This window comes from Cydia amplana, chromosome 15 (genome assembly GCF_948474715.1).
Source record: "Cydia amplana chromosome 15, ilCydAmpl1.1, whole genome shotgun sequence".
NCBI classification, from domain to species: Eukaryota; Metazoa; Arthropoda; class Insecta; order Lepidoptera; family Tortricidae; genus Cydia; species Cydia amplana.
In genome coordinates, this window is record NC_086083.1 from 11,546,004 (window position 1) to 11,564,741 (window position 18,738).

Consider the following 18,738-nt stretch of genomic DNA (forward strand, 5'->3'; position numbering starts at 1 on the left):
CCTTTTTCTGCATTGTCCCAAATATGGAACAAACAATTAGTCGAATGCTTTTGATACGTACGTGTATTGTGCATCTCAATATTTGGAACAGCACTAAAAGATGTCATTTTGACTAGGCCTAATGGTGCCCATTCGCTAACAATGTCACAAAACAAAATCTTACGTTTCAGGGATCGGAACCGGTTTTTTGCAAAAACTTAGAAATATGTAACCATATTTTTCGAATTATTTTATACTCGAAATCTAGGACTCGGTTGTGTTTTTAGGTTACGACTTCGTATTATTAGATTGCCCAATTAGAAATGAAGTTGCTAATTAGCAAAGAACGAAAAAATACCGTTTCCGTTCCCATACAAAAAATACCGGTATCCGATCCCTGTTACGTTTAGTTATCGTGTGACATCGTTTAGTGGACGAATACCCTAACTTACGTACTTACATACAGTTGGTGGTTTTTGTCATATATTTTTGGTATTGGACTCGAATATTTAAAAATGTATCCAGCGTAATTTATTTGGACGTAGCTAAGTGAAAACGATTGAATCTAAGCAATATTAGAACCTTATGTCATCAACAGAAGGCCGTAATTGCAATGATTTTGGTTGATTTCTTTTGTCTTAACTACGTTTAGGTTCTTACGCAGTAAAATAACATTCTTAGGTTTTAAACAGCTTAAGCACCACAGTTATTGTCTTATACTATGTTATTTATATAACTATTGGTTTACAAAAGTACAAAATGATTGTATTCAAGATTTTGTGTTCAAATATTTTAGCCAATCACAGCTCTCGAATTTAACCCAATCAAAAGAGAGCGTGGAGACTTATTTCACAGTTTAGTATGCCTTAATGACGTTGGTAAATCATAACTTTATAATACTCTTTTGGATTTTTACAATACTAATTAGTCTTATCACTGTAACACACGTGAGCCTAAAGGTACACAAATCGCTGAATATATACTCAATTAATTTTTTATTTTATTTTATCACCGTTGGGTAATGAAACTGTACAATTTCCTTTGAAAGTGAATTAAAGCAGAATGCCTATTTTAATATGAATTGGGTACTATTAATTTATTTAAAAACTGAGATCCATTGTCGGTTTTTTGTACCCGATTCAAAACTCACATTACCTAATTAAAGTTCCCAAAATTTCCGAGGAGACTGCTGGTAATTTCAAACATCTTTGGGACAGATTCACAATTAAATCTAATGTCATACGAGCGTGTCTAACGCATAACTAGGTCCCCCGTAATCGATAGCCGTGCCTTGGTCTAAGACAGGTACGTAGCTATCTTGCAACAAGATGGGTTGTCGACTCGACGCTTCATTCAACTGTCTTTCCAATATCGTGTTCTGTAGCTCTTCCTCATCTAACTCTAACGTCAACTCGTCGAGGAGTTTCAATCTCATTTCTACTTCTCTCTCCGCTTTAGATAGCTCTAAGGTATTATCTTGCATCTCTTTCGCCGTCCGTGCTAACTCTTCTTCTATTTTGTCGATCAGTATCGTGACTTGAGAGACATTTTCACAACTATTCGCTTTGTTTTCGTCTGTATATCTTTTGACTTTCGCTGTTAATCTGACGACGAGTTCCTCTTCCCGGTGTAGTCTTTTGTTTATGATTGCTAGCTTTTCGAGGAGTTCGATTTCTTCTCTGATTTTTGTGAGGTCATCTGCTGAGGCGTCTGAGTCTGTGTCGTTGTGTGTTTGTGTGAGTCTTTCGGAGTTGACTTGGCAGATGTTTGTGAGTTCTTTAGTGAAGTAGTGTTCTCGCATGAGGTGTCTTTCTCTTCTAGACTTGTGTTTGGTGTGTCTTCTGGGTGGTGTGCCGCTGCCGACGCCAACTCCGCTGTCGCTGTTGGCTGCTTGGCTGTCGTTGACTTCCGTGTTGCGGCCCAGGTCTCGAAGGTAGGATTCTAGAAGGTAGTTGGTTCCGTGCTTCTCCATACGGCTTTTATGCGTCTGGTCTTCTAGTTGGTCGATGAGCTTTTCTTGTTCCCTGCAAAGATGAACAAATAAATAATGAATTGGACGTTTTTAATTGTACAGAGATGTGCCCATTGTTAGGGTAACGATGGAGTGATACAGATATCAGACTCTCCAGGTGCGTCACAGAAAATGGTGCCTACGAAAAATATACTGGATATGTCTAAGATATTTTGTACCATGACCCACCGAATGACCTCAAAAGTTTGTCTGGTTGCTAAACTTTTTGCTTTGAGGATGTATTACCGTCACCGTCTTACGGCAGTTCTCGTTCTTCGCCCAATTGGTTGGAAACACCTCGGGGAATTCTAGGTGGATGATGTCCTCCCAGACGTATCCATCGACGGCGATACCCGGACAAATCATGTACTCTGTAAATTCTGATGTGCATGGGCTCGAACGTGACTTGCGAAACCGAGTTTTGTTTTAAACTTCCGCCCGAAGACGTACGTGCTGCCATTTGAGTCGTAAGTGTATGTGTAGGAGGGCTTGGGCCGAGGCAATGATTTATAACTCAAGATAGGTTATAGGTTATAGGCGTTCCTAAATCTGTGACAAATTGTACACCGAAAGAGAATGAGACGAGCTAATGTTTAACAACGAGTGTGACAAAGATGGATGGAATGAGAAATTTAATCAAAAATAACAGATTTCTTCGTAGGCACAGAAATAAATATGGAAGTATTTTTTGTGTTCCTCAAGTATGAGTACCTATAACCTGTCTATGGTTATATAATATCATTGGGCCGAGGTAGATACCCATAGCACAAGTATCAACTCACCGTAGTTTGTCCAACTGCTGATGGATAGTCCTGCTCTGATGCTGTATCACGGTCACCAGCCTCGCAGCAGGGTCTTCACTCTTGGCCCGAGGGGGCGGGGTGGTCCGACCGCGCCGCCGCCGCCGCCCGCTGCGGCTGCCGTCGCTGTCGCGGCCGGAGTCTTCTTCACCGCTGGAGGCGCGGCGCAGGGATAGGCGGACCTTTAGAATAAACCGTGGGTGTTATTGTGTGTATGTATGACAGTTTTATTTCAGTGCCACTTTGTACCTTGTCACATTGACAATACAATACAAGATCTCATCCGCTTTTATTCTCGTAAGTCCCCGTGTACTTGTACAAGTACAAATTGAATTTGAGTTTTGAACTCATATTTAGAAATGAAAGAAACCAAGGGTCAAGGGTGAATAGGCAACTTCTGGGCAGGCTCGCTCCATCGTAGGCCACGTCTTCGCCTCGGCTAGTCTGTGGCCATGAGTAAGCCCATTTATAATTTTTTTTTAAAGTTCCAAATTTTAAAGCGCCAAAATTGCACTGGCTCTTACGCGGTTAAGGGCCACTTGAACCATTCACTAACCCAGCGTTAACCGGTTAAACATGGAGTTATCATGGTTACCAGTACAATTTGACATTGGGTTAACGGTTTAACCCCGGGTTAGTGGGTTGGTGCCAGTGGCGCTTAACCTATTGTTTGTCACTGACAAATTACGAAGTGGCACAAGGTAAATTCCTTGACTAAATAGTCTTATTAGAATAGCATTCTTATAAGAGATGGTAACTTGCTATATGAGGTCGATATAATGCATGATATGCCTAGGTGGATAATATTAAATTATCTCGGAGGAGAAAAGTTGGAGCATGGATCCTTGGGCTCTGAAGCAATAACTGCATGAGGATTTAATTCTTACTACATGTAACTATGCTAAGGTGAGAAAGAGAGAGATGTAAGTACCTCATGCCGTGCGTCTCCCCAAGCTGCCAGTACCAGGAGCACAGGAGCGTCAGGTGGTAGAGGACGCTCTACGCCACGCCATCGCTCAGCTAGGATCCATTCTGAGTGCTCAGTCAATCCGCCCGCTGTAACAAAAGGGAGAACAGGCTTTAGTTACCTCGGCCTAGTTCTGTCAATGACTACTTATTTATCAGGCTGCAGGAAAGACAACAGATTAGTGACCCTAAATCTAACAGGCTCTAATAGCTCATTAAGTCATTCGTTTTAGTTTAGTCCACCAATTGCTCGTCTTGCATAAATGGTTATGTTCTAATTAGGTACAGTTTATGGCCGCGCGCGTCCACCTCCTCACTGAAGTCTGACGAGGATAGATGCATGTCTACCATTCTTGTCTAACGTGTAGGTACAGCGTAGACCAACCTACTACGGGCGCGTCTTTCAGCGCACGCACGATGTCCGCGCACGTTGTGTGCAGACGCACGCCGCGCACCCACAGCTTCTGTCCACGAGCATGCCTAACTTGCCACTGTCTGATCAGGACAGACTACCACTATCCTTGTCTAACTTGTACAGAGTAGACCAACCTTCCGGCGCGTCCTGCAGCGCATGTACGATGTCCGCGCATGTTGTGTGCGGACGTACGCCGCGCACCCGCAGCTTCTGTCCACGAGCATGCCTAACTCGCCACTGTCTGACCGACGATTACCACTATCCTTGTCTAACTTGTACAGAATAGACCAACCTTTCGGCGCGTCCTGCAGCGCATGTACGATGTACGATGTCCGCGCATTTTGTGTGCGGACGCACGCCGCACACCCCCAGCTTCTGTCCACGAGCATGCCTAACTCGCCACTGTCTGACCGACGACTACCACTATCCTTGTCTAACTTGTACAGAGTAGACCAACCTTCCGGCGCGTCCTGCAGGGCGCGCACGATGTCCGCGTATGCTGTGTGCAGACGCACGCCGCACACCCCCAGCTTCTGTCCACGAGCATGCCTAACTCGCCACTGTCTGACCGACGACTACCACTATCCTTGTCTAACTTGTACAGAATAGACCAACCTTCGGGCGCGTCCTGCAGGGCGTGCACGATGTCCGCGCACGCTGTGTGCGGACGCACGCCGCACACCCCCAGCTTCTGTCCACGAGCATGCCTAACTCGCCACTGTCTGACCGACGACTACCACTATCCTTGTCCAACTTATACAGAGAGACCAACCTTCCGGCGCGTCCTGCAGGGCGCGCACGATGTCCGCGCACGTTGTGTGCGGACGTACGCCGCGCACCCGCAGCTTCTGTCCACGAGCATGCCTAACTCGCCACTGTCTGACCGACGATTACCACTATCCTTGTCTAACTTGTACAGAGTAGACCAACCTTCCGGCGCGTCCTGCAGCGCACGCACGATGTCCGCGCACGTTGTGTGCGGACGCACGCCGCGCACCCGCAGCTTCTGTCCACGAGCATGCCTAACTCGCCACTGTCTGACCGACGATTACCACTATCCTTGTCTAACTTGTAAAGAGTAGACCAACCTTCCGGCGCGTCCTGCAGCGCACGCACGATGTCCGCGCACGTTGTGTGCGGACGTACGCCGCGCACCCACAGTTTCTGGCCGCGAGCGAGCACGCCCACCTCCTCGTCGCTGTAATCTGACGAGGATGGCTCCATGACGTCACCTGGAAAGAGTGAACATTGGTCTAAAGTTTTTGGATTATTAAGTCACTACTTACAGCCATATTCGAACTTTAAGATACATACGTCAAATATTAGACATCCAAACGATATGGATCGGATATGTCAGTGTCAAAAGTGACGTTTCTTCAAAAAACAACAAAAACTTCATTTTCGACATATGTTTAACTCTGACATATCCGATCCGTATCGTTTAGATATTATCTAATATTTGACGATTCTTAAAGTTCGAATATGGCTATTACAGCAGCAGGTACTCAATTATTTCTGTAAACCTCTGTTTTTTGTATCTTATAAGAAACACAAATGACCAAATGACGGATAGGGACACACGATTATCAAAAGCATTTAGGAATTGATTTACATTTATGAATTGTATTGAGTCTTATGTTATTCGCTTCAAGTTATAAGCCTCAGCATCGGTTTCAGAAATGAATAGGTGCAGGGATTATAGAAACATTACAATTATTAGGTAGGTACCTACCTATAATTACTATTACCTACGAAACTGAAGAATAGCAGAGGCGTATTAATAGTAGTTAAACTGTAAGTTATCTTAACTGTTAATCGATATTTATAGGTGATTATTATTCCTTTGTAAACAGATTCTAGGTCGAAGTTTTGTACCAAACAAAGTATAAAGTATTGATCTCCATTATTAGGTACTATAGTTACAATAAACCAAACAAATAAAGTGTAATCAATCAACTAAGTACTATTACCTATCGCTTGTCTCGTATGTCTTAAAATTACTATTTCAGATTACAGTTAAGTTTTTTTTTCTATTTAAGTGTTTAATTGTACAGTTCTGACGAACACACAAGTTTTCTCTCCTGTGTCAATAGTTAATAGCTTGTGGGCTTGTAGGTATAAATGATTGTATCATACTTATCCAAATAAATGTCTACAGGAAAGACGTGAACACAGTTTTGTGTTTGACCTTTCTCTTAATCAATGTCATCATACATAGATATCGTTTAGGTTGTATTCTTATTCCTAAAGTAAAGAAAATTGGTAAAACGAATGCCTGATGTCATACCTACTTAAAATAAAATAAAAATACAGATATATTAACATAACAACTTCAATTAAACATATTCACAGTTCACATTAAACCCTAACACGCGTTAACATTAAAACTCCAAAGTCATCGCCACACAAATATATGCATACGCACATGTACCCCAGAGTAATTAAGGTAGGGTGACCTATAACCACCCCTGCTAGGTGAGTTGCATGCCCCAGCCGCGCCTGGTACTGAAGGGAGGCACCCCAGGTAACCCCATGATGCAATGTTGGAATGCAGAATTTCGCAGGAAATTGGGGTTTTGGCAACGTAATTTGCATTTGATATTGCTGATGTGGAGTAAAGATAGTGTAGGTATTAGGTATTATGGACGTGGAGTTATGGTAAACGGTTTATTGCTTGTGGAACATTTAGTTTTTTAGAAAACTCAGTGTTTCTTACAATTCCTTTGAGAACATCGAAGTAGGTATACCTACTTAAAAGTTGTAGTACAAACTGAATTAATTCCATGAATATTGTGTGTTTTTGTTAAGTCCAATCTAGTAAATTAAAGCACCGTATTTTTCAATTACCCATTTAATAAGTTTCACTTATAGCATAGTGCCTACATGTTTAAAATGCCTATTTAAATTCTAGCATTAACGTTACGTAGCAAAGAATAAACTTAACAGTATTACTTTTTATTACAACTTTTTACTACCAACACGCCCGCAAAAAATCAGTTACCAACAGTATAGCGTGAAAATAAAATAATAAATCTATAAACTGCTTTAGTCACATTAACTTGGTAATTTGAGTGTTGGATTCGTGACTTGGCGCCATTAGGCATATCCGCCCCTACCCTAGGGTTACCCCTTATCCCCCCTTACCCCACTTTTACCCCATTGTTGGCCCACGCCCGTGGCATTTAGGCCACCCCCTACCACACCCAGCACTATTATATGCTATATAGAAACACATTGGAATGCTTCTGATTTATTTGGGTCATTTGGAATTCAAAATCTTATGTTTTACTTAGTTTCTGTCGCTTTTATAAATTAGCCAGCTATAGGTACACTTTTTATACGAATTAATTTGGTCTGAAGTTTCAGTTGAATAAATCTGAAGTCTGAAGTTTTTTAAGTGTTGTAAACTGCCACATTATTCACAAAATTGAAATAGACTAACAAGTTATCGTAACAAACGATATAAAACACCTTTCATGACTGAAATATTACATAAATCATATTTTCGGCATTTACCTAATCGTTATTTACATACCTATTTACGTATGTAGGTAAATCCAACCATCAGTTAGGTATACCTATTTTTTTCTTTAAATACATGTAGTAATATGCGTAGTTACACGTAGCATTACCTATAAGGTCAGATGGGATAAGGTATCTAAGACTAACACTGGGGTAAGAGAAGGTAACACTTAGGGAATCCTCATAGTCTTGCCCCGAGTAAAATAAACTATCTTTCTCAGACCCCACATGACCTTAATTCAGATAGATATTGTTTCACACATACTGTGCCCCGCATTGTAGCCAAAGGTTTAAAAAATTAACGTAAAAGCCTCCAACCTTAGTCTTGGGCGGGCGATACCCAACTCAATACAGATGGACCACCTGATTGTTTTCACCATTATAATTAAGATAAGAGCAGCTGCATATGCACAACCACTCTTCCTTTTGAGTCTTCCGACCATACTTATTCCTCTAACACCGGAAAAAACTGAAGACAAACTGGTTTCCAATACCTACTGTAACATCGACACCACTGCAATCTCGTATCTGACAGAAACTCAGCTTAGCAAACACAATCTTCCCGCTTTAACGTAAAGTTTAAATTCCATTGCAAGTGTCAATGCATAATAGGCTTGTTAAGAGTATTATCCTATTACCCAGGTGTTCAGTTCTTGCTTAGTTAATATAGGCTATTACAGAAACAACTCGAAAAACAACGAGAAGACGGGATGTCGGCATTATTTGTAATTTGCACCGTTTACGAAGTAAAAAGAGCCTGTAGCTATAAGTTTCTTAAAGATTATACAATCTATACTGAGGCCAAAGGAGTATAAAGGATTATCATGTAGTAAAGTAATTAGCTTATTAAAATGAGTGTTATAATAAAATTATCCCATCAAGAGCTTACGGCCAGCTAGTGTAGGTATTTCAGCCAACATTTATGTATCACTTAAGAGCATTAAGATTTCAATTTACCTGCAATATACATAAGTGCATAAATTTAAGATTTATAATGTTTTAATGTAGATCTGTACATAATAATAAGGTAGCCAATAGTACAAGGTACATGGTCGTCATTTATTTAATTGTAATATAGAGGCGTTCGCGGGAAGCCTAAAGCGAGATTGTTACGGTACTTAGGGATGGACATTCATCGATATTAGGTATTTACTACAGGCATAAGATATCGATAGTTTTTCTTTTTGCCATTTGATAGTTTGTTAAAAATATGTGCAATTATCATGTGTGTTCTTGAAAAATAGCCTAGCGTTTGTAATTGTAGGTATAAGTAGATTTTACTCGCTATGGAACCGAGTCACAGTATAGGTAAGATGTGTTTAGGATTTGTTTATGTTTGTACACACCAATCAATGTTCCTAATTATCTCTAAAACAGATAGTCGAACTTAATTACGGTTTTCTGAAAAAATTATTAACCAGCGACGGTTTTTAGATAGATTTGGTATGTATGTATGTCACTTGGCACATAACCAGGTTTACCTACATAAAACAGACAAAATTCTTAGGCTGGGTGATTTATATAATCATCATTAACTTAAGAGTTATTCTCTTGTCGGTGGAGTATCTTCCAGCATTCCCTATCTTCCGCCAGCTCTTTGACTTTCTGATACGACACGACCCCCACTTTTGTGAGGGTCGTGTCGTATGGAGTGTGGGTGATTTATAATATGAATATAAAAGTAAAATATAAAAACACTTTCAAAACAATAAAAAATACATATAAGCACATTATAAAAAAACCTAACCTAGGGTGCTGTCGGCAGCGGGGCAAGGCCCAAGCTACCGGTGGTCAGGGCTGCAGAGAGAGGAACCGGCGGACTATCCTCACCGTGTCCAAAATTATTAAAATCAAAATTAAAAAAATGACTTTACCTCGTTATCGTTGACATCGTTTTCTCAGCGTCATTTTTTAATTTGGTGGTTTTGTCTGTGGTCTTATTTCCATCGACACTTGCCCATCCCTAGCAGGTAAATTATGAACTATCGGTACAAAGTTAGAGGGAATTATCGGTAGCCGCGTAATTGCGGCAACCGCACGCAAGGCCGCGCCGAATCAGCACACACACGGCGTGCAAGCTCGACGAACTTGTTGGCGAACATAATATCTGAAAATTGTAGTTTGTATATTTAATTTTTATTTTTACACGTTTTAATCAAGAGAAAATGCCATTAAAAAAATTACCTGAAAAAGAGAGTAGGTATATTTGCAAGAGCAGACTCCAACCAAAACTATAAAAGGTTAAAGTTAGTTCGATAGACAATTTTTTTTAATTTATTTACCCTGCATAATTTAGCAGTATAATTTGATTATAAAATAACTAGTGATATTATAGCCGAGGGATCTGATGAGCAAAATTTTAAACAGAAGTATATTTTCAGAGGCATAAAAGTTAAAAACCCGAGTGAGGGTTATCCTTATCTCCTGTCGCAAGTTTCGCAAGGCGGGCAATATATTTTGTTTCCTTCCAATTTCCTGGCTTGACGTCCACTTTCAATTTGTTTTTAGTCATTATTTTATAAAAAGTTAGTTATTATCATCAGCATAATAAAGTCCCATTCGCCGCCACTCTTACAAGTAAGTACAGTCGACGTCAAAGATATATTTACAATTGAAAGTTACAAAAAAATCTTTACATTAAAATAAGTTGCCATGTAATGTGACAAGTACTTGTTTACGTGATATATTACAGTTTTATATTTTCACACAATGTGCCCAAAATATGTTTACACTATTTAATCCGTGTAGTTTGCCCCTTTTTATGACGTATGTTCGTTTACATGACAAGTTACAGAATAATATTTACTCTTAATGTACCAAATTAAATTGCATGTAAAGATCTAATGTAATATTTACAATCAACCATACATAAACAGTTTTATACCTCCTGCTAAATAAATATCTTTACAAACATTTGAAAGCTACATTCTAATTTCAAATAATGACAATCGTCGAAAAGAGTACCATACTGTCAAATGGTCTGTTTGTCTCGTTCGTTTAGATGACGTCAATGCTATGTCGAGTATGTAATTCCGATGTTTACATTTAAACCATTTTCAGTATTTTTGATTTTCAGGGTTTCGTACCCAAAGGTTAAAACCGACCCAATTACTAAACCTCTACTGTCCGTTCGTCTGTCTGTCTGTCACCAGACTGCATCTATCTCACAAATAGTTAAAACTTTCAGACGATGTATTTCTGTGCCGTTAAGTTTAATAACAAATACTAAAATCAGAATAGAATAAATATTTAAGTGGAGCTCCCATACAACAAACGTGATTTTTTGCCAATTGTACAGAACCCTTAATGGACGAATCCGACTCGACCTTGGCCGGTTATTTTGTAAATGCATAGATACTGAAGAATTATAAGTTAACCCTTTTCGGCGCCATGTCAAACGCAAAAGCTAATATGAATATTCTTAATATGAATTAATAAAAATAAGTAAGAAGGTAAAGAAAATTATAGCAAGGAGGTTTCATAAATAAAAAGTAGGCCAGAATGAAATAGGTGAATTATAAAGAAATTAGTAAATAAACAGGTGAATTGTGTAAATATGTTTTTGTAGCAGAATGCGTAAAAGTTTTTATGCATCATGAAACGTAAAAACAGAAATGTTGCTCTTGACGTGTATCACGTTTGACACATTGGGTGTAAATATTATTCTGTAACTTGTCATGTAAATGAACATACGTCAGAAAAAGGGGCAAACTACATGGATTAAATAGTGTATACATATTTTGGGCACATTGTGTGAAAATATAAAACTGTAATATATCACGTAAACAAGTACTTGTCACATTACATGGCAACTTATTTTAATGTAAAGATTTTTTTGTAACTTTCAATTGTAAATATATCTTTGACGTCGACTGTACCTACTTATCAAAAATCAAAATTATTTATTTGGTATCTAGGTGGATTTATACAACGATTTGTGGTCGATACCTCCTGTTAAGTATAACAATACTTGTGTTAGGAGGTACCGCTCCCTCCAAACGGAGTGTTTCAGGTTTCATATAAGATAAGATACATATTATTTTATTTGGTAGGTACATACATAGTTGTTATTTTTAATTCATATAAATATTTTTTTTAACTTATAAAATTACTGTTGTGACGGCGAATCGCCAGCACAAACCGCTGCATTTATTTTATAAGTTTATAACTTAAAAACTAATGGATAAACCCATTAAAACAATTTAAGCTTTTTGTATGAATGAAACTTCCAAGAAACTAAAACCTGGCACGAGCCAAATTACTTTTAAAATTGAGGGTATTCCGCGAACCGGCGATTTGGGCTAACTACGCGTTAAATGGGTGTTTCAACGGTTTGGTTCGTTTTGTAAAACAAAAGGGTTTTTAAGACCGGAGGCGTTTTTGAATGAGGAAAATCAGGTTTTAGAGGTTAAGACAGGAAGCTGTCTGGCTTGTAGTTTAAAAAAATAGAAATTTGTTCTTTGTGTAACTTATTCAAGGTTATTCCGAATTAAGTATGTCAATGTTTGGGATATTATGAGAATAACTAGTCTATAATTTAATATACCTAAATATCTCGATGAAATGATTTTTTTGGTATTTGCGCCAGCAGCCTGCTGCATTACTGATGCAGTATTGCGGCGTGACATTTACTGTGCTGTACAGTGTTGCTGCCCGGATTTTTGACATATGTGGCAGCAATGCAGTCGGCAGTAATGTCGCGCTGCAATATCGCTGCAGTAATGCTGGAGTAGAAGAATCCGAAAGGTACCTTAATTTATTAGTTTTGTCAGCATAAGTTATCTCACTTACTTGCGTCTGAAAAAAGTGTGTAGGTATACTCGGTCAAGCAGATCTTGACAGTAGAAAAAGGCGGCAAATTTGAAAAATGTAGGCGTGAAGGGATATCGTCCCATAGAAAATTTGAATTTCGCGCCTTTTTTTACTGACAAGATTTGCTTGACCAGCTATATTATATTTTTTTTTCTGCCTTTTTTTGCCATCTCTGTAAACTGTAAATTATAGTTACAATAAACTTAAATTACATTCCCCTATTTTTTCATTGTTTTTTTAAATAAGTACCTGAATAATTGTCTCTATTGTATTTTATAAAGGAAAATACAAACGTACAAAAAGGCGGACTTATGCCAATAACCAATTTTTTTTACTGTAAACCATATTATTTGCCTGCCATATTTGACAGGTCAGCATTTAAATGTAACACTGGCATTATTATTCTATGTTGTATTTGTTTTTTTTATTCGTATGGGAATTTCGCCCACAACATAGCGCGTGCGAACCCCAACTTTGTCGCACAACGAGCCATAAGGAAGCCATTTTTTACATTAAAGCAGCATTAGCCCTTATCGGCCGATACAACTGTTCTTAATTGGCTAGATAATGTTGCTCTCAGCATTGTGTCTGGCTCCCATCAGTCGACGATCAGGAAAAACGCGGTTGATATGTCGACAGACTACGACGCACAGACTCTGCTTATAGGTTGACTCATGCTAGAACGGTCCTGGCCTGGACCGGGGCGTCCGACACTTCTTTTTCTCACACACGGTGATTACGTGACGATTTCTATAGAAAACTGAAGTTTTAGACGCCTCGGCCCAGCCCAGACCGTTGTAGCGTGAGTCATCCTTAAGGGTAGACGTCCACAGGGCCGCAACCGCAGTGCCAATCAGGGGACGCACTTGTCTGACTTTCTATACAAATAATATAATACTAAAATCCGTTGCGTGCGATACGTCCGATGCGTGCGGTACGGCCCTGTGGACGTACCTTTAGAGTGCATTTCCATAGGAGCGGAGATAAATCGAATCAACAGCATTGAATGTAATTCAGCGGAGTGGAGAAGAGATGTAGATTACAACTAATGCTATTGGTTAATTCCTCTCATCTCCGCTCGTGGAAGCCCAGCCTCAGTGGAAGGGCAGCCTTAGGCAGCGATTATAAATACCGCAATGTAATAGCACATTAACATCTCATCTCGTATATCCAAAATTATTAGGTAAAATAAATTCAACGGTCTATAATGCAGATTTCTGCAGGTTACTAAGGTAGCTGCCATACGCGTCACGTATAAAGTAGACCTTTTTGTTTAATGCCCCACTAGTTTTGACCACGACTTGCCTACATGCGCCATCTAAAATGTTAGTAAGTGGTCTGCTTGTGGCGCTAACGCAGCCTTCCCGGTCGTTAAGTCTCATTCTGACAGATAATATTGTTAATGTTAGTTAAATTAAATGTCATGAGTATTATCACGCGATAGAAACATAATCGATTAAGTCTAAGATTGCTTACTGAAGTGCCATTTCGCATGACATACTCCTACTTAAGTAGGAGGGCCAAGGAAAAAAAACTTACTATGAAAAACTAATTACAAGGTGCTTGAAGCATATTTCGGAACGCTATACAAAAAAAAATACATTTCTAGACCGTAATAGGGTTTTAGAATACAGTGTCTGGAAACCTTATGGTGCATCCACACCGCATATAAAATTTTGTGAAGCAAACGTTAACTATACGGTGTGGATGCACCTTTTGACTTTTACGGTGTGGATGCACCTTTTGGCTTTCCCCTTACGATGGCCGGTCCGTACGCTTGTTTGCCATTGACGTGGTATAAAAATATACGCAGAATTAGAGGGTATCTCAAAATATAATTATATAACACAGATTAAAATACCTATTTAAAATTAATACTAAAAATAATAATAAGGTTAGATGGGATAAGACAAACATTGAGGCAAACCCCTTGTAGAGAAATCCTGTTTTTCTTGCCCCTAGCAAAATACACTATGTTTCTTTCACCCCACATAACCTTACCTTAATTTTTAGTCATAGAGACTTAGAAAGTTAGGACTGTGAAAACTTTTCTCACTTTTACGTACCTAGTTTCAGATTATCATCATTAGTTTTTTAGACAGATACTTATCGTGACGATTAGATATTGTTGGCATTGTTGCAATCTATTCGATTTCTTGCAAACTGACAATGGCATTTAGCAATTATACAGGAAAGATAAAAATTCCGTCATACAGCCGTATTCGAACTTCAAGATATTCACAAGAGACGACACGTACTAGATCCATTCTAGATACGTTATAGTTTAGATTTCAACTAGTTCTCTTTCGCAGCGCAATTCGGGCAACCAATGTCACTTTTACGATAGATCGTGTTTAGATATCTATTAGATGTGAAATAGATCTCTAAGTAATATCTTGTGGAAATCGTTCGAGAGTATCTCCAGAATCGCGGAAATGTCAAATTTGACAGGTTAGATCTTAAACATATCGTTATCGTATCTTGGCGATGTCTAATAGATGTCTATTACAAAATCCGAATCGGGCCCTTAGACATTTATAGGAAGTGAATTGTTGACGATCACTTGAGAAAATGATTGTGTTTTATAGGTACTTATTCCGTATAAAACTTTGTTCATGGATCACTTATGGGATCACTTTGGTCTCGCAAATCGTTTAAATGCTATTCTCAGAGAACGTTTCGTAGAAATAAAAAAAGCCAATCTCAAGCTATTAACTGCGTTCTAAAAAGCGCTATCTTAGACAAATTACACGTAATTTGAAAAGCTATACAAATGACAACAAATTAAAACTACATCGTAACTCACACGTACCTACAAATCCTCAGAAACACCGATAAAAACCGTTACCGTTTACAATGCATAAAGATAGTTTCACACCGTCATTACAATGGATTACCGCATATTACCACATATGTGTCGGCGGTGAAATGACGGGTTTTTGTGAGGGAATAGAGGCGCTTACGTCATTTAGAATTGAGGAGGTTGGCGTTAGCCAATCGGGAACAATACTTCAGTAGTGAGATATAACTGTTGTTGGTTTTGGTATAGGCTAAAAGAGCTAGCGAATAAAAAAATCACGTGAGTATCTGAACCTTTTGAACGCCAAGAACACCTAAAGGTGTCGTTACTAGTCATGCCCACAGCGCCAAGGTCCACTATATGATAGGTGTTATGGCGGACGCTGTCAAAGTAACCCTCACACTTACGAGTAGGGTTTACATTAGCTCGCTTGCGCCCGGAATTTTGGCGTTTGAGTGAGGTTTGTATTTATGACATAAAGCATTCAAAGGGTTAAGGGCGAAAACGAGTTTTCTATGTAAATTTTCTACTCGCTCTAATTATTTTGCATTACAATTTCTAGCAACGAAAACTAGTATTAGTATTAGAGACGTAGGTATGTTTCTTGAATGTTCATGTCAAACTTGTCCCGCATTAAAATTCTAACCGCATTAAATAACGCCTTCGCTTATATTTTATCCCAACCAGATAATGTATGGGGAATTATCCATTTCTTTTGTAACGAGACAATAAGACGGGAAGCTATCCATATGGATGCGACACACGATCCGTTTAGCTTCCTCGCTGTAATCACTGAGCGCGTAGATATTATTGATGTGAATGATTATGTTGTTCTTGGAGGATATAAGATAAGATAAAAGATAGTTTATTCAAGTAGGCACAATTACAATGCGCTTATGAACGTCAAATAAAGCTACATGCACCGGCTCCAACCCTACACCAGTGCCCCGAGAAGAATTAAATCCCCCCTCAATTGGACCAAACGGAGACGCCTTGTCTGTAATTTTCTGTACAAAACAGCCGATTTTTGCGGGGGAGGGAGTCAAATAATTATATGTAGGTACGTAACGTAAAAATAGCCATGTCGGATAAACATCAGTCCATACGTTGTGTATAACCATTGGCCGCCTATTGTCGACCGAGGGGAACACCTGTTAATGATGGCTACCTACTCCGTTTGGTTATATTCTCCAAGATGTTGTTAGATAATTACCATATGTACCTATTATCAACATAAGTAGCAATCATGTCTTGGTTACAATTTTATTTAGGTACTTACTCTAAAAAAACTGACTGATTAATCTTTCTGGTTTAGCCCTTTGGTTGAGAGGTGGAGAACGCCTTAAGATATTAAATCCTCCATTTGTATAATCATGTATTGTGCAATAAATAATAATTAAGATATCATCTAACATACATGGAACATACAAACATAAGAACTGCTAAGTAAGACGTCACTTTGCTCGGTCGACAAGTTTCCTGCAGAACTTTTCAGTTTTCACGCCAGTAGGGTCTCCACGATGAGCTAAGGCATCAGGAAATTCACGGGTATGGTATAACTCCTGTGAATTCTCCCAGTGCCAAGACCCAGCGTGGTCAGTCTTCTTGCTTCTTTATTCTTCTTCTTTGCTTCTTTGCATCGAGAACAAGCTTGAGGTTATGAGGATACAAATTAATTTCAATACAATGAAATATGTGGAATAAGATTAAAACTAACAAATGCGATCATCGATTTATTCTCAAAAAAGCTACTGAAGACTGCCTATTCTTTCTCATTTTAGTGCTTTCTCGATTGCATCCGAAAGGAGTTCAAAGGCCATAAGGCGCTAATTTTCATCACGAAAGTAATTGACATCTGACCTTCCAACTTCCGAGCCCGAAGGTAAATAAAATAGATCTTGTTTGCAACTACTTGCTATTTTTGTTGTTTGATTCTATGTTTTTTTTATTGTACCTAACAACTATACCATGGTTCGCAATAAACGATTTCTGATTAATTATCTAACTACATATATTTTCTGGCGACGTTTTCGCCCACTAAAAAGCTAGTGGTAAATATAGCTAGGATTTAAACGCACGGTTTTTTAGTATAAACCATCCAAAAGGACACTCAAAATCAATGAAAACGAGTTACTCTGAAAATTCTCATACATAAACCTGTTTTTATTTCTCTCGAGTGTATCATTTTTTTTAAAGCCACAAACCCAACCGAATGCAATTTCACACTATAAAGAACCACAATTAACAGCGATCAGTTTCATCTAACAATTCTAACGGTACAGTCACGCACAGTTTTGCCATCAACACGGCGATCAATGGTTTTGGTACTGTCGCGCCGTCGCGGCGAGCCGCAACTCAACTGTACCGTTTACTGTAAGGTACAGTTGGCAGGTGATAAAGTTGTATGAATTTTATAACTGATACAGTTATTGGGGGCCAAGTGTGCGTCGGTTGTATAAATAAATACTTGCCGGCGCGGCTAATAGAGGCTCCTGCCGACCAGGGGTCCGTTTCTCAAAAGCTTGTAACTTGTAATACAAGCGGATGTCACTTTTTGACTGCTTTTGTGAGAAATGGACTTCCACTTTACAAGTTACAAGCTTTTGAGAAACGGGCCTCAGGATTCCTAATTAGGTACATAAAAGGTGGGTATATTTAAGCTTACTGCCCCATTAGATTTGCTCAACATGAATAAGCGTTGACATTCCTCTTTTTTTAAAAAAAATCTATAAATTATAAACATAAGTTTGCAATTTAGAAAAATTAAGAGCATTATTATTAAGGATTCTGGGCCTTTGTAAACTTGTAATCCGATGTTCGTATTAGGTTTTTGAATTTTTAAAGAAATATTAACAGTCTGATAAGTACTTAAACCTAAAAAACTAATTCTTACCTCATACGTAGGTATAGTAAATCTTCAACAATCTTCAGTAGGTAAATCTGAAACAAGAAATCATATTGTCAGTTTGCGCTGTATTATTTCAGTAAAAAAGTATTATTTCTACTGCGTGTTACGTAAATTTGCCTATTTATTCAAGGGTAGTTAGTATTATAGGCCTTAGACAAATAAACTTTCATATGTTTTCCTAAAAAATTACGATTTTTCTTCATAAAATAATTCAGCACGCATTTTATATTAATTTATTTTTATTCAAAACATCGCACTTATGGACGGGCCGTCACAACTATGACAAGTGATGACTATGTACGCAATATAGGTATTACCGCTCGAAAAAAAAACAGTAATTAATTACCACCTTAGGCTCAGTTAAATAATTTTGTCTAAAACGTTTTATAAGCACTAAACCTACGTCTCGTTTAACTTTGCGGCTAAGTCAAAAATACACGCTATACCTACCTATACCTCCTCACTAAACAAAGTTCAAAACCAAATCCCAGAAATAGACACCATTTTTAGCTATATCTTACTTGT

The 18,738-nt window shown here is 38.6% G+C and overlaps 1 protein-coding gene across 1 annotated transcript; it reads right to left on the reverse strand.

Annotated features, from left to right (window-relative positions):
• Positions 1-1,143: 1,143 nt before the first annotated feature.
• Positions 1,144-18,225, reverse strand: LOC134654545 (apoptosis-stimulating of p53 protein 1). The gene is made up of 5 exons (XM_063509995.1): positions 18,199-18,225; positions 5,260-5,403; positions 3,722-3,846; positions 2,773-2,972; positions 1,144-2,003 (listed from the first exon to the last, which is right to left on the reverse strand). The coding sequence occupies exons 2-5, from the start codon at positions 5,393-5,395 to the stop codon at positions 1,217-1,219; spliced, it is 1,248 nt and encodes a 415-aa protein (XP_063366065.1). The 5' UTR covers positions 5,396-5,403; positions 18,199-18,225; the 3' UTR covers positions 1,144-1,216.
• Between the last annotated feature and the right edge of the window lie 513 nt (positions 18,226-18,738).

What these genes read in the sequence shown, in the direction of transcription:
- LOC134654545 (XM_063509995.1), bottom strand. Translation starts at nt 5,395, where the DNA reads ATGGAGCCATCCTCGTCAGATTACAGCGACGAGGAGGTGGGCGTGCTC. An exon ending in GCTGCAGGACGCGCCGGAAG is followed by an intron (nt 3,847 to 5,259) that starts GTTGGTCTACTC and finishes CTTTTGTTACAG; the next exon opens with CGGGCGGATTGACTGAGCAC. An exon ending in CAGCAGTTGGACAAACTACG is followed by an intron (nt 2,004 to 2,772) that starts GTGAGTTGATAC and finishes TCATCTTTGCAG; the next exon opens with GGAACAAGAAAAGCTCATCG.